The sequence below is a fragment of the Ictidomys tridecemlineatus genome, chromosome 2 (assembly GCF_052094955.1).
Source record: "Ictidomys tridecemlineatus isolate mIctTri1 chromosome 2, mIctTri1.hap1, whole genome shotgun sequence".
Taxonomy (NCBI): Eukaryota; Metazoa; Chordata; class Mammalia; order Rodentia; family Sciuridae; genus Ictidomys; species Ictidomys tridecemlineatus.
This window is the reverse complement of record NC_135478.1, coordinates 36,719,202-36,742,361: the sequence shown is the minus strand read 5'-3', so window position 1 is coordinate 36,742,361 and position 23,160 is coordinate 36,719,202. Positions and strand designations below refer to the sequence as shown.

The window sequence follows — 23,160 nt, the reverse complement described above, 5'->3', positions numbered from 1 at the left end:
GATATGCTAATTTCCAATTCTCCAATATATATTTTAGAGTTCAAGGACAATGGAACCTATTGATATCCTTGAGTGACATATAACAGTGCTCTCAGTTTTGCTTGATGGTGATATACATAGGCTAGAAGCCAAAACTTGCTTTTGGCAGTTTTCAGGGATGTTATAATAGTCCATTCTTGAGGAAGAAATTCAATGAAAGAATTTTCAGTTCTAGATACATGCATGGTTCTTGACTTGGTCATCTTATTGCACTGATTTCTTTAGGCTGCTTGGGTTGCTCTGCACTCTGCTCATTGCCCAATGCTGGGCACCAGGTAGGCTGGTTTTCCTCACCTAATTGTGCATCTGGCTAGGTTGTGTTCAGGTGACTAGATCTGTCTCTTTCCTTGGGTGTGTGTATGTTTGGGGTGGGGGAGGGTCTGTCTTCTACAGTGTGTGGGCAGAACAACTCTCCCCGCCACCACCCGGGCTCTTAAAGTCTATCCTTGTAAGTTTAGGAGCAGTAACAGCACTCCGTTGGTAGGAGGACCTGGGGAAATTTGGTGGGAGCTGGGTTTGCAAGCATGCAGTTCTTTATAAAAAAATAACCACTTTTATGGGAGTTATACGGGGCAAAAATGATTGGGAAACCTAATGTTTCCTCAGGCAATTCCACTACTCCTGGTTGCACACTTTTCAGTGGGGCACGGAGGCAGCTTCCCACTTGTTCTGAGTGCTGCAGCTCTGTGTCCCTACTCCTGTCCCCAGTATTCCAGGGCAAATGGGTATGCAACTCCTAGTTAAAGGCTGGTGAGCACTATAGGTCAGCTTGAGCCCAAAAGGAGAAGGATCTTCCTGTATGGGGTCAGGCTTAAACTGGGAAGTTTTCCTATCTTGAATGCTTGTGGGCACCAGGAGTTTGAGTTACAGCGTCTACAGGGTCTGTCACTGCAGCTACTTTGCGAAGCCTCTGAGTCAATGGACTGGGTAAAAGGCCTCGCTGGGTACCCCACCCGTCGCTCGCTGCACCTTCTTTGGGGCAATCCCCCACCCCCCCTAGTCGGCGTTTCCCTTTAACGCGCGTGCCCGTCAAGGTCCCGCGTCTCCTCCCCTCAAACCACCCGGTCAGCCTCGGTTTCCCCGACTTCTCCGTCCCTGACTTTCCTTTCTCGTGGGACGGCCCTAGCCCACGCCCACACCACCAGACCGGCGTGCGGGACTCAGCTGTCACTTTACTTTTTCCGCGCTGCCACCCCGCCCCCTCGCCTGGCCCGCGGGGCAGCCCGCCTGTGCGCGCTCCCGCCCCCGCCCCCTCGCGGCCGCGCGCCGGCGGAGGAGGGGCGAAGGGGGGAGGGGGAGCGCGCGGCGCCGCACGGCCGACGTGGGGCTCGCGCTCTCGCGGTCTCTCCCGGGCGGGCGGGCGGGAGCGCGCACTCAAGGGCGCGCGCGCGGACGGGCGGGCGGCGGCGGCGGCTCTGGAGGTGGTGGATTCACTTTTCAGGACTCAGGGGCGGCCACCGCGGCAACCGTGGGCAGCAGCCTCGGGGGCCGGAGCTGGAACGGCCGGAGGTGGCGGCGGTGGCGCTGAGGGTGAGTCCGGGCGGGCACGAGCGCGGCGGGGACAGGCGTGGCCGGGCGGTCGGGTGCGTGGTGCGTGGGTCCGGCTTTCGGTGACTAGACGGTCTGTGAGGGACATCCCGTCCCCGGGCCTCCCCAGTCCTCCGCCCCCCTCGCACCTGGGCAGCCCTCCGTCCTCTGGCTTCGTCTCGAGTCCGCGACCTGCGCGGACACCCTTTCCTCAGGTATTCTCCCGGGCCGCACCGGTGCCCCCGCCTCGGGCGTCCTCTCTCTCGCGGGCGTCCTCCCCACTTTCCCAACCTCCTCTCCACGCCGCAGGTCTCTGCTCACACGGCTCGCGCCCTAGTTCTCGCCTTCCCCGCTCCCCCGCGTGCCCCGTTCCCTGCGCCCCCTCCCGAGAGCCTTCTGCCCCCGTTTCTCGCCTTTTCTACCCCTCCCCCTCTTTCCCATCCTCCCCCCCCCTTCTGCCTCGTCCCTCCCTGCCCTTCTTCTACCCCCTTCCGTTCTCAGTTCCCCAAGCTTCTTCACCCTCCTAGCCCCTTCACTCTCCCAGCCGCATCCTGGAACTAAGTCTTTGCAAAAGTACAGGATAAATGTCACGGTGCAAAGTGCCCGGGTTGATCCTTTGCGATTTTCCCTAATTGCATAATTGCTGCACATGGTGTCTCTCCGGGCGAGTGCAGGGTCTGCTTCCACTGTCGCTGCACCCGGTAGCCCGCCCACAGAAGACCTTGTGGGGTGTATTTATGTGTGCCCTGGCGTGGGGTGTGTGTTGTATTGGTCTTTTGTGATGCCTGGTGCTTGTCACAGTTTGGATCAGAAGCCCATTTTTCTCTGGATTCTTCTCTGCAGCCCCCACTGGCCTGATTTGAAACTGGATTCCCTCTGTTCTCCACCCCCCCCTTTTCCTCTCTTCTCTCATAAGGTTTTGATCCTTTTGCCCTTTACCAATTCTAATGAAGATAAAGCGTGGCTTCTTGTGCACCCCCCACCCTCCACCCCACGACCAACCAGAAATGTTCAATCCATCTTCCCTAAAGGAAATTAAGGCCGGTTTAGAAAGACATCATCCTGTGCTTGGTAGCTGCTAGACCCATTTACATGTTTTCAAGATTCATCTTTTTGTATTGTATATTCCCTTAGCGTCAACTCAAATATTTTTATTTAAAAGTACAAAAGGAAGTACTGGGACTTATCCTTATATTATCTTGTGGTTCCGAAAGATTTTAAGCTCTTCTTAGTTTTAAATTCCTGATTTTTTGAAAAGTATGTTTCTGAATATGTGATCATTGAGTCTGGACCTGCGGAATATTTGTCTTTCCTGAGATAGTTTGAATGCTACTTGGTTCTTTGGAGTTTCATATGTGGGCTGATGATGACAACTGAGTGTTTTCATAAAATGTCATGCCCTTTTCTTTCTCCCCTAGGACACAGTATATACTTCACCCCCAAATCCAGTGGTCTATTATTATTTCCTGAATAAATATACCTTTTTTTTTTTTTTTTTTTTGCTGTGCTAGGGATTGAACCCAGACTTTGCACATGATAGGCAATAATAGGCAAGCACTTTACCAGTGAGCTATAAGCCCAGCCGACCCCCCCACCTTATCTTTACAGTTAGGTTAAAAGCTGAATATTGATAAATATTGTGCATAAATGTAAATTATTTTACATTGTATAGAAGTTTAAAAAGATGAGTAGGAAGACTGGAAGGCACAGATGATAGTATGAAACGTTTTCCTGTTATACAAGCTCCAATGAACCCTTGGTTTTGCAATTTTATCCTGTGATATGATCATAAGGCTTATTTTTATAGTAATGTGGACTTAAGGAATGAATATTGTTGCTTTTATGTTATCAGTAATTATTATAGCCAAATCATTTTATTTTTATGAAACATGAATTTCACTTATTCTATGTTGCTAATGTAATTACAGCATAGAGTACCAGGCTAATACAAGCCTGGGTGATTTGTGTTGGAAGAAAGAATAATATTTAAATCTTAAATATTATACTGTTTTAGGAAGATCTATCTTATTATTTTATGTTTAGAAACCAAGTTCTATTTTGAGTATGAAATAAAAGTATTTATTTGTGGCTTTGAAACTATCACTGGAGAATATATCTGTGTTTATAACCCAGGAATTTATCTTCTCTATTGATTAGATGATTGGATCAACTTAGCTATTTAGGAATTAATTTTTTAAACTTTTTTGTTTTTAATTGTTGATGGAGTTTTATTTGATTAATTTTACCATTTCTGTGTGGTGCTAAGAAATCCAACACAGTGCCTCACACATGCTAGGCACGTGCTCTACTACTGAGCCACAACTCCAGTCCCTAGGAATTAATTTCAAAATGTTAATTTAGAAGATAATATTTGATAAGTTTTAATTCAGGAATTTTTATTCGTTTTTGTGTTAGAGATATAAGACACCAACTTAATACTTAAAACTAATTAAAATGATTCATAGCCTGGTATGGTGGCACATGTTTGTAATCCCAGCTCCTCCAGAGGTTGAGGCAGGATGGTCAAAAATTTGAGGCCAACTTTGACAATTTAGTGAAACATTGTATTGAAATAAAATTGGAGGAAAGGGCTGGTGATGTTGCTTAGTGGAAGAATGTTTGCCTAGTTAGTGTAAGGCCCTGGATTCAATCTCCAGTTCTGGGGCAGGAAAAAAAAAAAGATTTATGGACTACTTTTGCTTCAAAAAGATTAATTATGCCTGATTACTACAATCATTTTCCCCTTGCTTTTTCTATAATCAGGCATTAAAAACAAACAAACAAACAAACAAACAAAAAACAAAAAAAAAAACCCAGCAGAAATTCCCCTTCTTTTTTTTTTTTTTTGGTGCTGGGGATTAAACCCAGGGCCATGTGCGTACAGGGCAAGCACTCTACCATCTGAGCTATATCCTCTTCCCCCCCTTATTCTATTTGTTTGTTTTTGGTGCTAGGGATTAAACCCAGGGGCAATCAACTACTGAGTCACATTCCTAGCCCTTTTTAGTTTTTATTTTGAGAAAGGATTTCACTAATTTACCTAGGCTGGCCTTGAACTTCTGATCCTCCTGCTTCAGCCTCCTCCTGGTGAGCCTTAGTCTCTGGGATTATAGGTGTGTGCCACCATGCCAGGTTCCTCTGATAGTTTGATAGTTTAAGGTATGAAAACTTTATTTCTAAAAGTTTTTATAGTGTTTTTCAGTGACTTCAGATGAATTTATCGTTTGTTAGGTTAAGAATTGTATGAAATAGCCAGATGCAGTGGTGCATGCCTGCAATCCCAGCAGCTCTGAAGTCTGAGGCAGGCGGATCACAAATTCAAAGCCAGCCTTAAACAATTTAATGAGACCCTATCTCCAAATAAAAAAATGCAAAGGGCTGGGGATGTGGTTCAGACCCTATCTCCAAATAAAAAAATACAAAGGGCTGGGGATGTGGTTCAGTGGGAAGTGCCCCTGAGTTCAATCCCTAGTACCAAAAAACAAAGAAAAAAAGGTATGTATGAGATAAAAAATGGAAGTACTTTTTAAAAATTGTGAAACTTTAGAAATCATGCCTCTGTTTGAGCATGCTTAATAATTATGTGGGCTTTTTTGTGTGTGTGCTGGGGAAGGAACCCAGTTCCATATGCATGTTAGGCCAGTGCTTTATCACTGAGCTACATCCCCAACCCTTTAACTTAATAACTCCCTAGAGAGCCTATTTTTTATTTAAATTTTTTTCTGATTTTTTGGAGTAATTTCTGAAATTTTGATTTCAGATTATGGACATTACATCATTGAGTAATTTTTGATGTAATTATATAATCATGACATTATTAAATAGTATGTAAATGCACATAAGAATATTGAGAAGAATGTGTAGCTTTATAACATATGACATCTAGGCATAGTTTATTAAATTGTAGTTTTTTAAACTAAAGCTTCAGCTTCAGCATAAGAGAACTTTTGGATTTTCATGTATTTGTCATATAATGGATTACCTCTGGTTTAAAATGTTTGAAATGATTTCTCATGTCACATTTCTTAAAATACTGTTGGCAGCATTTTTTCTAGATCTGAACACCATTCTGTGAGAATTGTTCTCTTTCTCCCATGCGCATCTGGTTTAACATGCTATTGTGTACATACTTATAAGGTTTTGAGCTTTTGGGGTGTGTGTGTGTGTGTGTGTGTGTGTGTAAGAGAGAGAAATACATACACCCATGTATCTCCCTACCCCCTCACTGAGGATTGAGTCCAGGGCCTCAAGCATGATAGGCAAGTGTTCAACCACTGAGTTACATCCTTTTCCCTAAACTTTTGATATATTTTAACTGAGAGAAATAAACTGAAAAAAACAAAGAACCAATCTTAAGTCTAAAAATGATAATTTAAAGTGAAATAAAAATGAAAAGAAGGGCAAGAAATATATTTGGACTTTTAGAGCTAGACATGAAACATACTGATATAAAATTTCAGTATTCTATTAAGTGACTTTAGTGCTCATAAAAGATGTCATAGCTGTGGAGACTGATGCTCTCCATTTACAGAACAGGTAGAAAAGTAGATTTCCTGTCAGTGTGTTTCAGAGCTGTTTGGCAGACCTTTTTTTGTTTGACACAGGAGAAGGGAGCTGTAAGGGTTGAAGGTGGTGGTGGTGGTGGTGGTGATTGTGTGTGTGTGTGTGTGGTGTGTGTGTGGTGTCTCTGTAAAGGCATTTGATATTTTCTGTTGACTTTTAACCTCTCTTTGCTTCCTGGTTTTTCCAATCTTTTGCAGTCCTTTTTAGTTTGTCTTACTATAAAAATTACAATCCATGAAAGGTCTCTATTATAAAATCTCCTTGGTTTTGAGCAAGCTGCAAGTTAAATATTTGATGATGGATGTTCATCAGTGTCAACTAGCTGTCCATTTGGATTTGGTATAATAATAAACTGTGCTTTATTTGAGGTTATCTTTCTTTTACCCACTCTTGATCATGTCAGGAACGGTTTTATTTCAATTCTTAATTTGATTAAGAGTAATCAGAAGTATCTTTTTCAAAAGGAATCTGTTGACTATATTTTTGAGGGAATGTTTTGTGAAAAAACAAAAAATTCTTCAGTGTCTCAATACAATTCTTAGCCCTTATGAAACAGTTGACTAGTATTTGGCTGGATGAGTGTTGATACCATCATATGGTTCAGTATTTATTTAGAATCATGCAAGCCTCTGTATTCTATTAATATAGAGATCACTTAACAATTTACTAGTTTAGAGAATTTTTACTTTAGCTCAACCCTGAGGATGTAGTGATTTGATACGGATGTGGAAGTGTCCTCCCCATTTCTCTGTTCCTGTGGCTATTTATACTAATTGCTGTTATGGCACTTAGCAAGTTGGTTTACTTACTAGTTCATATTTCTTAGAAGTGGATACAAAGGTTTAGCACAGTGCCTGGAAGAGATTAGGCCCTCAACCCTTCCCCTCTTCTTTTTCCTTTTAACATCTCAATTGATAAGTGATTCACATACTGTCAGATACACCCCACCATTTTTTAAAAATTTTTTTTTTTGTGTGTGCTGGGAATTGGAACCCTGGGCTTTTTGCATGCTAAACATGCTCTCTACTGCGTTATACCTCCAGCTCCAAATTCACCCTTTTAAAATATATAACTGTTTGGTTTTTAGAATATTTATAGAGTTGTGCACTATCACCATTAAGAACATTTTTATCATCCCCAAAGGAATCTTCATAGCCATTATCAGTGGTTCTCCTTTCTTTTCTTATTCCTAGTCTCTTTGTATGTCTCAATGGATTTACCTATTCTGGACATTTCATATAAATGGAATTGTAGTTTGTGGTCCTTTGTGACTAGCTTCTTTCACTTGGTATAGTGATTCAGAGTTCATCTTTGTAGCATATAGATGCTATACTTAATTCCTTTTTATGGCTAAGTAATATTCTATTAGGTAGACATACCACTTTTTGACTATCCATTCGTAATTAGTGTACATTTGAATTACTTCTTCTTGGTGTCTATTGTGAGTAGTATTGCTATGAATATTTTTGTGTAAATTTTGCATGAATGGATGAAGGAAAAGTTTTGGCAACTCCCATAGGTGTTTTGTAAACCATTTCTATTTTATAAAACTACTGAGTTTTACTTGTTCTGTTTTTAGACTCACTTTCTCTCCATTCTGGAGGTACCCACAGCTGATTAAATGATTTTTGATTCTTGAATCTAGAATCTAAAATGTCCACGGAGGCACAGAGAGTTGATGACAGTCCAAGCACTAGTGGAGGAAGTTCTGATGGAGACCATCGTGAAAGTGTTCAGCAAGAACCAGAAAGAGAGCAAGTTCAGCCCAAGAAAAAGGAGGGAAAAATATCCAGCAAAACAGCTGCTAAATTGTCAACTAGTGCTAAAAGGTACCTGATTTTTTTTAACTGTTTAATTTTTGGTATCAATTTATTAAAGTCTGTTTTTGAAAAATGCATTTCATTCCCCCACCCCGGGTTGTGTGCCATGAAACTCATGGATTTTTCTTTTGCATTCGAGATTATATTTTTTATATGGTTTCAGTTGTGGACAAATTTTTAAAGTTTGTTAAACAGCAAACAGCATGACATTTATAAAATACATATTCATAGTGTGTTTATGTTACTTTATCTTGTTAGGTCATGTGTGTAAAATATGATTGTTTGATTCATAACCAAAAAATACTTTTTTTTTTTTTTTTTTAAATTTTCCTGTTCAGTAATACAGAATAAAGATTGAGAATCTATTGAGCTGGGTATGGTGGTACTCACCTTAATCCCAGCAGCTCAGGAAGCTGAAAAAGGAGGATCTCAAGTTCAAGGCCAGCCTCAGCAATTTAGCCAGGCCCTGAACAATTTAATGAGACCTTATCTCAAAATAAAAAGTAAAATAAAGTCTGGGAATGTGTTTTCTACTATACTTTGTTGGTAAAATCAGAAATGTGTGAATTGAACAACAAATTCTTGGTTTCATTACATTAGTCAGTGAGTCAGTCTTGATACGGATTTTCTTTTCCCCTAGAGAATAGATTTGGAAAGTAAAGTATTTGAATGATCTCTATTGTCACTTTAATCTTTTATGATTGGCATGTTGTTGGACTTAGGGGAATCTGCTTTGATACTGTTAGAATATAGAGCCTCTTGGAAACAATTTGAAAGTTAAATTTAGTAGAGTCTTACCTGATTTTGTAATTTTGTGTTTTTTACTTTGTTTTAATACCTTTTTCATAGCATATAGGGAGTGTGAATAAAAGTAGTATATAGATGTTAATTTAACTTTCCATAACATGTAACTTTTAGGTCTATTAATGTCTGAATATTAAATAATAGTTTTATTTGATATTGTATAATGGAGATTAGGGAAAACTCCTTTTCCAAAGATCAAAGACCTTGTTTCCTTTGGTTTAGTCAATCTACAGGGTTGGGAAGAACCTTTTCAGGTCCCTCTTGTGAGAGATGGAGTGATCGTGAGCAATCAGCAAATCTATTCCAAAGGACTAAAGTAATTCAGTTTCTTCTTCCCAGGGCTGTGTTGCTGATCCCTGACCTGTTGGAGGAATTATGTGAAAGTCAGATAGCCCTGAACATTAAGCCTTTAAACCTCCATACTGGAACATGATAGGGTGGGAAAGGGTTCAGTTTGTTTTTACTATCACAACACAAGTCCAGGGGAATTCAGCTGTCTGATTCTTTTACTGCCTGGTCACAATGCAAAATGATCTACTATTAGGAAATGAGGGGTCGGAGGCTAGAGTGGATAAGAAAGGTGAGCAATGGAGAAAAATATGACTTGGGTGAAAGAAAGGAGGATATTCAAATAGAGATTGTACAGCTTCATGTAGTTGAGGACACCGTATGCAGTCCTCAGCTTCTGATGCGGGTTTTCACAAGCCTCTTCAGTTTTTGAGAAAAGGGGAAGAGTGAGCAGGCCAGGTTTGTGGGGAGTAAAGTCTTGATGGGCCTGTGCTTTGCTCTCCTGTGACTGCTTATTAACAAAGATCTCTCTTTTCTCTAACTGGAAGCATTACTGCAAATACCTTAGTCATTTTTTGGAGGGTGATGTATCAAAGACCAAATTCTGCTTACAAATGAGGGTATATTGTTTAATGTGTGAATGCATTTTTTAAATACATGGGTCATCTTTTATTTCATTTTAGTATATTCAAAATGCAGGTTATATATTCAAACCCAGTGATAGATTTCATGAGGTAAATATGTATAGAGAAGATATTTTCTTCTTTAAATAGGGGATTAAAAACCTATTTTAGAGATAGTGTGTATGAAGAGTCCAGAATAGTACTCAATTGGTACTCAGTAGCAAACAGTGTGTTATATTTGTGAAAGTAAGAAGTATCTTACAAGTTGCTTCTTGGCTGAAAAAATCCCTCCACTGACAGATTCATTCTTGTGAACCTGTGATTTTCAAGTTCTGGTTCATGATTTTCCTCTGTAAGGTCTTCAGGTAGCTTATATGTGTCAGTATATGAAGTGACTTAGTCTTTAATTCATTTCAAATATAAAAAGGCTGCTTTACTGCAAAACTTTTTAGTTAAAAAAAGCTTAATTATCTTCATTATCTTCCCCCTTGTCAACCTTATTCTAATTCAGTTAATAGTAAAGTTCTGAGAACTTAGAAAAAACTTGAGAATCATGAGGACAAGGGACCCACATCCTTTAAATTCACCATTATATCCATAGTACCTAGCATAATAGATTACAGTATTTATTGCTGGTTGCCTTAGAACCCTGAGCTTACTATAGGGATTAGATTTTCCATGGATATTAGGATTTCAGTTAGTATTCAAAGTTGGAGGTGTTTCAAAATAAAATTTTAATTTATACTTTTTTATTTTTAAAATTTATCTATTTTTGGTACTGGGGATGGAACCCAGGGGCACTTTACCACTGAGCTGCATCCCCCATCATATACTTTTTTAAATTGATAATTGATTTTTATTCAAATGAGAATTTTTTCTTAAATAGTGTTCTGTGAGGTAATCAGTAGCAGCAAAGAGCTTGAACTCAAAAGACAGGAACTGGGTTTGAACATAGGTCCTGACACTTGCCTCTATCATCTTGGATATATAATTTAATGTCTCTAAGCCTTATTCTTCTCTTTAGTAAAATGAAGATAATAATGGTGCTCTCTTCATAGAACTGTTGTGAGAACTAAATGTGTTAAAGTATTCATTTAGCACATAATAATCAATTATAGACTTTTAATGCTAGTTAAATTCTACAGTGACCTTTTTCAAATCCATTTTGTACTAACCTTGGCAAATTGAGATATAACCTCAGAAACAATTCTATTGTTAAATTAGAAATACTCAGATGCTGTAATTAAATACATTTTATTATAACTCAGAAAAAGTGATTTACACACCGGGGCTCAAGTACTGAATGAAATATGCTATAATTATAGAACCAATAATTGCTATAATAAATTTGTTGTAATTGTAGAATTAATGATTTGTTGTAGAAACATGTTTTCTTAAAAAAATTTATTTTTTGAGATATTACAGAATAGTACTATACACATTTTGAACATTTAAACAATGGTGTAAATTAATTTGTCTTATTTAGAGTTAGAAGGAAAGATTATAGTTACATCTTTGATTCATTTTTGCCCTTCTTTGGCAAGAAATTTTTTCTTAAGAGGTTGGTGTGCTCTTACATAGCCTGTTCTCTGTATATAGCTCAGTGGTACAGTGCCCCTGGGTTCCATCCCCAATACCAAAAATAGATAAATTTTAAATAAATTTTAAATAAATATTACTCTTGTTATATTTGCAAGTATGTAGTTTGACGATGTCTGCAGTGACAAATTTAGATGATTTGATCACATTGACTAGTCAGTCCAATTAAACATTTATTTTGAGATCATTATTGAATTGCTGCTTTTTCATGTGTTGTCATATCTGTAAATGTAAATTTTAAATCAAGTTTATCTCAAATTAACTTTGTTCAGAGTACACATGATGTTATTGGGCTCCCCATATGGTAATGTTCTAGAAATAGTGTTTGATTTTTGAACTCTAAACTTTTGTTAGGTTGAAAGGTTGATTCCAATGTGTTCCAGTGTGAACTTTCAGTGTATAAGCTCATCAAGTTTTATTCCACATGAGCATGAGGTAGGACTGTTCTTAGATTACCTTTTGTGTAATTATTATATTTTCTTCATTCTAAATGTATATATATATTTTAATATTTATTTTTTAGTTTGCGGCAGGCACAACATCTTTGTATGTGGTGCTAAGGATCGAACCCGGGCCGCACGCATGCCAGGCGAGCACACTACTGCTTGAGCCACATCCCCAGCCCTCTAAATGTATATCGAAACTTTTTAATGAGTTTAAAATCAGGGTACATCTTATAGTTGATATACACAATTATTTAATTGATGGAATGTCTTTTAGAATGACAGGTACATAGTGTATTTCACCATTCAGAATTAAACTCCAGCATTTTATGCAATGGTAGTGTTTTCTAGAGACTTCTTTGATATTACAGTATTTTAATTAGTTGTATGTATGATGCAATAAACTGATTTTAGAAGGAAGTTGATTTAGTTAAAATGTGAATTCTTAGGTGACTGATGAATATAATCTATAAGAAAATATAGAAAGTCATTTAGGTGTCGTGAAGTTTTGTTTTTTGGGGGGGATAGGGAACAGGGATTGAACTCAGGGGCACTTGATCATTAAGCCACATCCCCAGCCCTATTTTGTATTTATTTAAAGACAGGTTTCTTAGCACCTCACCATTGCTGAGGCTGTCTTTGAACTCACCATCCTCCTGTCTCAGCATCTCCAGCCACTGAGGATTACAGGGGTGTGCCACCACACCTGGCAAGTTTTGCTTTTTATATTAGAGCATTATAATTATACATAGTAGTTGGGTTTATTTTGACAAAAATGCATGGTTGGAATTTGATTTCAATCCCTCTTCTGCCCACTGCCCCTCACCTCCTTCCTTCATTCTACTTTTTAATTAATTTATTTTTTGATTGGTACTTTTGACGTAGACACAAAAAGTGAAATTTCCTGTGGTATATTCATATATGCATAAAGCATGATTTTGTTGTGAAGGATGTTTTCTTTTTTGTTACTGAAGTTTGAACCCATAGACACTTTCCCACTGAGCCACTTCCCTCGCCTTTTTTATTTTGAGACATGGTCTCACTAAGTGGCTTAGTTCTTTGCTGAGTTTCAGAGGTTGGCTTTGAACTTGTGATCCTCCTGTCTCAGCCTCCTGAGTTGCTGGGATTAAATGCACATAAGTGCCACTGCACCTGGCCTGTGAAGGATTTTTCTTTTTTACTTTTTTTTTTTTTTTTTAGAAGAGAAAAAGCTTATGTGATCCTCACGGTTTCAGAAGTCTCATTCCATAGATGGCCTACTTCATTGCTCTGGGCCCAAGGTGAGGCAGAACTTTATGGTGGAAGAGTGTGTTGGAGGAAAGTGTCTCAGGACATGGCAACCAGGAAGCAGAAAGAGAGAGCTCCCTTCACCATGAACAAAATATAGTAAACCCTAATGGCATGTTCCCAGTGACCCACCTCTTCCAGCCAAACCCTACTAATTATAGTAACCACCGAGTTAATCCCTATGAGAGGATTAATGTATTGATTAGGTTAATGAGACTGATAATAATCATTTCACATCCTAACTTTCTTGAATTATCTTACACATGAGCTTTTGGGGGACAACTCATCCAAACCATAACATTCTGCTTCTGGCTCCCCAAACTCATGCCCATCTCACAATGCAAAATACATTTAGCCCACTTCCAAGAGTCCCCATAGTCTTAACAGTTCTAGGATTTCCCAAAAGCCCAAATCCAAAGTCTTCTCTGAGATTCAAGACAATGTGAGCCCCTGGAAAAATCAAAAGCAAATTGCATATATCCAACATATAAAGGCACAGAGTAAACTTTGGAGTCCCTACAGGAGATATAGCAGGGGTGGGACAAAAGCAAGACTGAAATCAAGCTGGGCAAACAAGTTCTATAGCTCCATGTCCTACATCTGGGGCACATGGTATCTTGCTATTCTTTCCAAAGGGCTTGTGTGGCTCCACCCCTATGACTTTGTTGGTTGTAGCCCATAGGGCCTCTCTTGGCTTGTTTGTGCTCATTTTCTACAGCTTTCCTGAGAAGACATTCCACAGTACTGGCATTTCTTAATCTTGGGAATCTCCAGTGCTGCTTTGGCTTTCTTGTTCACATCTCCACACATTGCTCTCTCCAGGGCCAAAGGACTCTGACTCTGCTGCACTTTGCCTGGTCTTCCAGGCCTTCCTTTGAAATTTCAGTGGAAGCCTCCATGACCCCCTAACTTAAGCATCCTGCACTCCTGCGGAACCAGCACCACATGGTTGATGCCACTGTCTGCCACCATCGTCTGTCACCATTTTTAGCAGTTGCCAAGCCTCCAGATACCACAGCTGCCACAGCCTCTGTGTGCTTAGATGGTGGAGTACAATGCAACAATTTCCTTGGCCCTCCTGTGCAAGGAGTGTGCCACAGTGGTCTCTTCTCAAGACAGTTTTTACTTTTCCACCATTGAGTCTGAGATAAATGTGGTCTTACTACTTGTGGAGATGCCCTTGAGTCATCTTTTCTATTGTCTATGGGTAAAGGTTTTAGCATTTCTTTAGTGGCTATAAATGTCTTTAACAAATATACCTTTCTTAGCCCCAGTTGTACTCAGTTCTGGCCAAATTTTTAAATTTTTCAAATCTTTCTGCTTTGATTTCTGCTCTTGATTATTGTAATAAACTTGACTGAAACCTACCATTTATATTCATACTGCTGTCTGAATGCTATGCTGCCTATATTAAGAAGTCCATTACCTTTATATTCAGCCTCATAGAAAGTCTTAGGACATGGGTAAAATGTAGACAACTTTTTAGCCAAAACATAACAAGAATGGATGGGGTCTAGTCCAATTTCGAATAAAATCCTCCTTTTCCCCTAAGACCTCATTAGCTCAGTCTTTACTGTCCCTGGTCTTGTTGACATTCTGGTCTTTTCAACTTTAACCAGAACACCCACAAAGTTCTAAAGCTTTTCTAGCTTGAATCTCTAAACTTTCAAAATTCTTCCCATAGATTTTAGAAAGCTCAAAAAGCTTCTCAACTAAATGGTCAGGGTATTCACAGCAGTGACCCTACTTCTTTGGTACCAATTTTTGTTTTAGTCAGCTTTTTTGCTATCAAAAAATCTGACAGAACAATTTTAGAAGAGGGAAAGTTTATTTGGGTCTCACAGTTTCAGAGGTCTCAATCCATAAATGACCAGCTCCATTGCTCTGGCCCTGAGATGAGGCAGAACATATGATGAAACACTGTGGTGGAGGAAAATGGCTCAGGATATGGCCACCAGGAAGCAGAGAGAGACCCTATAAAGGGTTTAAAATAAAACAAATCAACACCTGCTAAAATACCACTTTTGTAGCCAGGTTTAGTAGCACATGCCTGTAATCCTTGCAACTGGGGAGGCTGAGGCAGGAGACTCACAAGTTCAAAGCCAGCCTCAGCAATTTAGTGAAAATCTGTTTCAAAATAAAAAGTAAACAGGGCTGGACATATAGCTTTGTGGTAGAGCACTCCTGGGTTCATTCCCTTATAACCCCACCCCCTCGAAAAATCACTTTTGTAATTTTTATTTCCATATACTCATGTTTAACTTCACCCTGAATGAATTGCTGAATTTTCTTTAATTGAGGGTTTGTGTGTGTATTGTACATATGCACTGCTTCATGTTTCAGAACTATTAATTCAATATCTTGATTTTAAAATGAGTGTTTCATATCTTCTCCATTCTGTATAATTTTGGCACCATGTTCAGTTAAATCTGAATGAATTATGTTATGAATATCCCCTTTCTTTTAGCAAATGGTAATCCCACACAGTATTCTTATTATACTCTTATCATTTGTTCTTATAACAGTTAAAAGTATTAGGTGCAGTCATATAAGCTGGAATTTTGTACTTTACTCCTAACTTGGTTCAGTAACTATATGTAGTTATTAACTTCAGTATCATAGTAACTTATAGTCGTACCATAATTGCCTAGTGGAAATTGGAAATATGACAGTTGTACACTTGATGTATGTCTAATTTTGTCTTAAAAGTTCTGCTAAGCTGGGCATAGTGGTGCATGCCTGTAATCCCAGTGGCTCAGGAGGTTGAAGCAGGAGGATCATGATTTCAAAGCCAGCCTCAGCTACAGCGAGGTGCTATGCAACTCAGTGAGACCCTGTCTCTAAATAAAATACAAAATAGAGCTGGATATGTGATTCATAGGTCGAGTGCCACTGAGTTCAATTCCTGATATCAAAAAAAAAAAAAGTTCTGCTAAGAGAGGAGTCTTTTTGTTTGACTTAAAAGATAATAGCCTCAGTCTTTCAGTCTACCTTTTTAAAATACATAATCTTAGTTTCCTTATTTTTTTTTAAAAAAATGAGCACTGATAAAACAGTGGAAATTAGATAATTTTGTGAAATTTATTTTATTTACTTTTAATGATCTCAGGATCACAAGTTTGAGACTGGTCTGGGCAACTTAGTGAGATCCTGTCTCAAAATAAAAAAAAAAAAAAAGGAGTGGGGATGTGACTTGGTGGTAAAGCACCCCTGGGTTTAATTCCCCAGAGCCTGCCCCCACCAGAGGTATACTGTATGATTTTTGACACCTTCATTTCTCCTTACCCTAAGGGACAGAATCTGAAATAGCTACCTTCCTTGTCCCACAATGTCAAGAACTGAGAAACTTAATACATACCATGATTACAACTTTTGAGATTGAATTCAATTGCTATCATTGAAAACAGCAGGACATCTTACAATAGTTTAAATAGCAATTTTTAGTATAATCTTTTCTATCAAGAGAAATATAACCATTCTTAGGTAACAGTGGCTTGAAATGTATTATAATATAGTGGCTCATTGCTCATAGTTGTCGAATTTATCAGTAAATTGCTTTTTGTATTGAATAGTATAGATTTGGAATTATAGTCATCTGGAAGAGTTCAAGTTCTGTTATAGAATTCTGTGACAGAAAATTATGATTTATCATTTTTGTAAACCAAAAGGGGAAGTATAAACAGAAATCAAGTTGAGTAATTTGAAAACCCTAAAGTTCTTTGTTGTTAAAAATGGTTTTCTTTGATAATTTAAGCAGGTCTTTTTTCTTTTCTTTCTTTCTTTTGCATTACTAGGGATTGAACCCAGGGCCTTGTGCATGATAGGCATATATTCTATCACTGAGCTTCATTTTCAGCCTTTTTTTGTTTTCATTTTGATACAGGGTTTTACTAAATGCCTAGACTGGCCTACAACTTTGGACCCTCCTGCCTTTGGAATAGCTGGGATTATAGATGTGTACCACCATGCCTAGCTAAGCACACTCATTTGAATGCCTCTTGTTTTCATTCTCTCAATATAAAAACAATTTATAAAGATTACTCTTGTTTCTCCTAACAAATCAAGCAGTACAGATATTTTTTAATGGAAAGCAACAGGTTCCCAACAGTCTTTGTTGGTTTTCTGCATAACTCTAAATAATATACTTATTTCTTATTTTGTAGGATTATTAAATAATATCTTTTGACTCTCTGATCGGAAATATTAAGATTTAGTTTTACTTATTCTTCCTTTTCCCTCCTCCCATTTAATGATAGTCAACTAAAAGAAAGAGATTGATTGATTATTGGTTGCCTTTATACCCTAAAAAATTAAAGAATATAAATTTCTGTTCCCTGTTCCTTCAAATTTCAGCAATATTTTTTGATTCTCTACTTTGTAAAATAGGAATAGGAATTCTTTTGTTCTTATATCTGTTCACTGGTAACAGATATAAGAACAAAAGGTTTGTTTTTTTTTTTTTTTTGGTGGGCAGGATACTAGAGATTGAACCCAGGGGTGCTATACCACTGAACTACATCCCCAATCCTTCTAATTTTTGAGACAGGGTCTTGTTCAGTTGCTAAGGCTGACCTTGAATTTGGTATTCTTCTGCCTCAGCCTCCTGAGTTGCTGGGATTATAGGTATGCACTACATTGTCCAGCTCCTTTACCCTCTTTTAGCTGGTTTTAATTAGCTGCCTTTTATGGTTTCTTTTAGGTTGAAGGTTAGTAACATTACATTGTATTGTGCAGTGATAGCTCTTTTTGCCTATAAGTAAAAGACCAGTAAATTGTATAACTAAATATCCATTGCTAGACCAGACAACATGTTAGGATTAGATTTCCTACAATCCAATGCTATGATTCTTGGATTACCCTAGGTCATAGCATTTAGGCAAAAATAGATTATTTTTCCCTTTTTCATTTATTGATTAAAGTTATGTTATATTTTAGTTTTCTTCATGTTTGATCTATGATTTTCTTATACAACTTTTTTTTTTTCCTTTTAGAATTTGATTCTCTTCCCACTCCCTTCTTGAATCTTATTTATTTATTTATTTATTTTGGTGTGTGGTGCTGGGTATTGAACCCAGGGCCTTATGCATGTGAGGCAAGCACTCTACCAACTGAGCTATATCCCCAAACCTTTCCTTGCATCTTTATTATGTCTTTATACATTTCTGTTGCTCCCTTTTGCTCATTACATCCTGTTTGATTTACATCCACTGCCACTTCCCTTCTTTTTGTTTATTCCTTTCTGCATTTGCTGTATCTCCCACCCCAAGGAGGGTTCCTTAGCTCAGAAGAGGTAAATATGTGTGTGTGCTTACTTTGGCATATGTAACCTGGATGTATCCATTTAGTTTTGAAATGCCTGTTTTATACTTTTGTGAAATCCATAAATGGTGTTCTGTTGTCTTAGATCTTTGAGACTTCCGTATTTTAATTATGGGCTATATGTACTTGTATGCATGTAAGCACATCACAGAATCTATATTAAAAAAGAGATCTTGGAGCTTAATCTTTTTATTTTATAACCACTGAGGCACATCTTTAAACATATTTATTATTTATTTTTTTAAAATACTTATTTAGTTGTAGATGAACACACTATCTTTATTTTTTATGTGGTGCTGAGGATTGAACTCAGTACCTCACACATACGAGGCAAGCACTTTACCCCTGGGCTACAGCCTCAGCCCCTAGCCATTTTTATTTTTTAGTTTTGATTGAGGGTCTTGCTAAGTTGCTTAGGGTCTCACTAAGTTGCTGAGGCTGACTTTGAACTTGTGATCCTCCTGCCTCTGAAGTTGTGATCTTCCTGCCTCAGCCTCCCAAATTGCTGCGATTATAGGCATGCACCACCACACATGGTGTTGTTAGTAGTATTTTTGCCTGTGGACTGAATTAATAGTATACTAGAATTTAAATGAATATTTTTGGCTTTTAGCTTATTTTTCTTGCTCTCATTAATAATGCCTTCCCAACTTTGAATCACATGGTTTAGAAAGGTGAATTGTATAAGTATAATTTTATCAGGCAGTTTCTTTAGGCAGTTGGTAACAATCCTGTTGGAGGAGTTCCATTTATTCTAGTAATTCTGTTTGTTATCTTAAAAAAAGGTAAAGAATGTCTTGAGTGTAATTGTTTCTGTTCAGATCCACTTTTTAAAGGTACTTTAGTCAACTATTATTTATGTACTATCACAATAATTACCCAACAATAGGCAGCTGTTAAACATCTCATATTTAAAAACTGAGGCAAAAGAAAGAAATGCTTTTTTGAGATTTTTAAAAATTTGATTTAAAAAAGTCTAAGTTTGGGGCTGTGGCTGTGGCTCAGGGATAGAATGCTTGCATAGCATGTGTGAGGCCCTGGGTTCAATTCTCAGCACCACATACAAACAAATAAATAAATAGAGATCCATCAATAACTAACAAAAATATTTTTAAAAAGTCTAAGTTTAATAAGACATGAATGATAGTTAAGAGATTGTTGAGTGTAGTCTTAGAAAATAGTGTTGCACTGTTAGCCCTTGTATATATTAGATGCAGTTAAAAAATCAAAGTAGAAAATAACACTTGAAGGGGTTGGGGTTATATTTTAGTGATACTATGAGTGGTTAGCATGTGTGTGGCCCTGGGTTCAATCCCCAGCACTGCCATCCCCTACCAAAAAACAAGAAGGAAAAACACAGAACAGAAACAGGTTTAAATTTTTTTCTTTGTATGAAACTCATGCAATGACATTAAAATAATTATTCATGTAATATCAGGATAGTTCTAACAGAAAGAATGGTGTCAAACTTCAAAGCCTCAACCTGCTGTAATTTAGAAGCTTCAGGAAGCTTATGTGTTTTGGTAGGAATTTTAAATGTTGGAGTGAGATTCTGATATTCCTTTCTTTGTCATTTGATTGGATCAGTCAGTATGAGTGAATTCAACCTAATTAATCAGCTTTCCATCCAATGTAGAGGTTTCTAATATAAATCAGAAGTTAGAATGACCCCATAAATAGTGTAACAAATGTTTCCAATATAAACTGGAAATTTTGGTTAGTGCTGTTAAGTGGTTTGATGACGTGTTGCCTCCAAAAGCTGCAAGCAGTAATAGTGGTCAGTCTTATCACCCTTTGTAAATATATCCTCAAAACTTGCAGAAATTACAGCTTTGTTATTGTTTTTTTTGAGAGAGAGAGAGAATTTTTTTAATATTTATTTTTTAGTTTTAGGCAGATACAACATCTTTGTTTGTATGTGGTGCTGAGGATTGAGAGAATTTTTTTAATATTTATTTTTTAGTTTTAGGCAGATACAACATCTTTGTTTGTATGTGGTGCTGAGGATTGAACCCGGGACACACGCATGCCAGGGGAGCGCGCTACCGCTTGAGCCACATCCCTAGCCCCTACAGCTTTGTTATTGTATCTGATGTTTTAGACAGTATTTAAAATTAAAAACATGCAAAAGGAAAATATTATTAGAGCACAATATTTTTTTTTTTAAAGAGAGAGTGAGAGAGGAGAGAGAGAGAGAGAGAATTTTTAATGTTTTTTATTGTTTAGTTCTTGGCGGACGCAACATCTTTGTTGGTATGTGGTGCTGAGGATCGAACCCGGGCCGCACGCATGCCAGGCAAGCGCGCTACCACTTGAGCCACATCCCCAGCCCCAGAACACAATATTTTAATTAAATAGATTAATATTAAGAGTGAAGACATTTTAACATAACTTTCTTTGTCTTTATTTTAAAGAATTCAGAAGGAACTTGCAGAAATTACGTTGGACCCTCCTCCCAATTGTAGGTAAGTACTTTCTGATTTTTATTTACTTGTATCGTTTGCAGAAGGTATATTTGAACTGTTGGTCTGATGTGTAATTGTTGTAATCTGACTAATGAGTAAAAACATCATTGTGGCTTGGACTTTAGTGACTGTGGAAGACAATGGTTGTGGTTGTTTCTGTACAGAAAGAGAATATTCAACAAACATGTTTATATTGATACATGGAGTTGCCAAAACTAGTGTAATCCAATGAGGTAGTGAAATTACAGGATAACAAATAAAATTATCTTGATGGAAGAGGTGTTAGGGCCTTAAATGATTTCTTTAATGATAGAACAGTAGTACAGATAAAATATGTGCTGTTTGATAATTATTCAGTTGTCTTGATGGAAATTGATTTTTAAAAATGCAGGAAAATGGAAAGTTATACTCCATGTATGTCAAAATGCATTCTAATGTCATGTTTAACTAAAACATGACATTAACAAATAAAAAAATTTAAAAATGCAGGAACATTAAACAGTGTTTTTCTGGTTTATATTTTTTCTTATGTCACCTGTGTTGACAGAGTAGGAGTGCATGATTTGAGGAAATGATGTTAAATATAAAACACTCTCTCCCTTTATGACCACATATCTCCAATTTTCTGGTCATTGTTTACTTAGAGTAAATAAAAGTACTTTTCTGGAAATGATTAATGCTATACAGGTACATAGAAGAGAGGAGAAATATAAACTGCCTAATACTATCTTCCGGGTCTAGTATAGTAGTTGAAGGATGGTGATTTGACTATATAAAGGCATTTATTTCTGTTTTGATATGAGGTCAGTGTTCGAACCAGATCAACGGAGTTTTTATAGTTTAAAGGTGAGAAGGTAGATAAGAAAAATGTACCCAACATTGAATATAAGTAGAATTTATTTGGTATGATTTCTTATATATATATATTTAGATGGACACAATACCTTTATTTTAACTTATTTTAATGTGGTGCTGAGAATTGAACCCAGTGTCTCACACATGCTAGGCAAGCTCTCTACCACTAAACTACAACCCCAGCCTCATTTTGGTATAATTTCTGATTTTACTGGTTTGGTTTTTTTTTTTTGTTCATGTGAGAACAATGATACCAACTAAATGTATTAAAGTGAGAATTTTGCAGATGGTTATATTGATCAATAGCTAGTTGACAACAAAATAATTATCAACAAAAATTCTAATAAGGCTTATCATGTTTGTGGTAAATCTAATATGGTTTTTAACATGAGAGTAATGTACAGTGTATAAACTTTTAGAAATAATGTTCAAAGGCTGTTTCACTCAAAACAAATAGCTGGGTGCATTGGTATGCACCTATAATCCTAGCAATTAGGGAGGCTGAGGCAGGAGAATCACAGGTTCAAAATGAGCCTCAGCAACTTAGTGATAGCCAGACCCTGTCTCAAAATTAAGATAGATAGGACTGGAGATGTAGTTCAGTTGGAAAGTGGCCTGAGGTGCAATCTTTAGTACAAGTTTGTTCAGTAAGACTATTTAAAAAATTTTTTTTGTCACACTGTCATGGTTATTTCAGGTGGCAGATCATTGTTTTTAGCCTTTGATGACCATTTCACAAACTCCAGTTTGGATTGAGTTTGTTTTTTCTAATCCCAGTTTCTTAAAATATTATATTTTTTTAATGATGGGGATCTTGTTTTTTAAAAAAAATGAACTATATTATATCAAATGTTTTCTTTTTGTTGTAAACAACTTAATTGTTATATGTATGAGCTTATTTGTATATTACTTTGTTTACATTCTGATAATAGATTATTGGCCAAACAAAAAGGGACTTTGTTTAATGAGTTGTTTAAAGCTCAGTTTTGATAAATATAATTCACATATTGTGTGATGTAGACTGTTTTGTAACTGTTCTTAGGTATTTTATTTTCTAATTTTGGGAAGTATTTAGTTTGTTTTAGTTTGACTTGTTACAGATAATAATTTAACTTTGATTAGGTGTATACTGTAAGCATGCATAAAAGCTTAATATAACAAGGAAAGGAGTTACATATTGGTTATTTAAATAAATAAATGATTCAACCACTGTTCTATTTCATGTAAGAGAGAAAAGTTTAATCATAGTGTCATCTGAAATTTCAAGGTTTACATTTTCATTGAGCTTTGGTTGAGGATTCTGTTTGGTTCATATGGAGTTTTTTAGTAAATAAAGCAAAATAGTTTTTGATTTTTAAATATAGACATCATATATAACAAATCCCTCAGTTTAGGAAAGATGCCTACTTTGGTTAATTTTCTGGTTTATGGGAATTTGTAAGGAAATCCATATGTGAGCTGAGACTTGGATAGCTAAATAACTTTGCTTTAGAAGCTGGGTCTGTTTGCAGTGCAGTGGTTTGGGCTT

At 37.3% G+C, this 23,160-nt stretch overlaps 1 protein-coding gene across 2 annotated transcripts in view; it reads left to right on the top strand.

Moving 5' to 3' along the window:
* The first annotated feature begins 1,407 nt into the window (after positions 1 to 1,407).
* LOC101971161 (ubiquitin-conjugating enzyme E2 E2) overlaps positions 1,408 to 23,160 on the top strand; it is a 290,218-nt gene continuing 268,465 nt past the window's right edge. The window contains exons 1-3 of one of the 2 annotated variants that reach the window (XM_078038301.1): positions 1,408 to 1,569; positions 7,775 to 7,958; positions 20,727 to 20,777. In XM_078038301.1, coding sequence (XP_077894427.1) covers positions 7,783 to 7,958; positions 20,727 to 20,777 — 227 coding nt within the window. In that variant the 5' untranslated portion in view covers positions 1,408 to 1,569; positions 7,775 to 7,782. Of the gene's footprint in view, positions 1,570 to 1,622; positions 1,782 to 7,774; positions 7,959 to 20,726; positions 20,778 to 23,160 lie in introns of those variants that run through there. The other variant, XM_005317262.4, reaches the window with a different exon arrangement.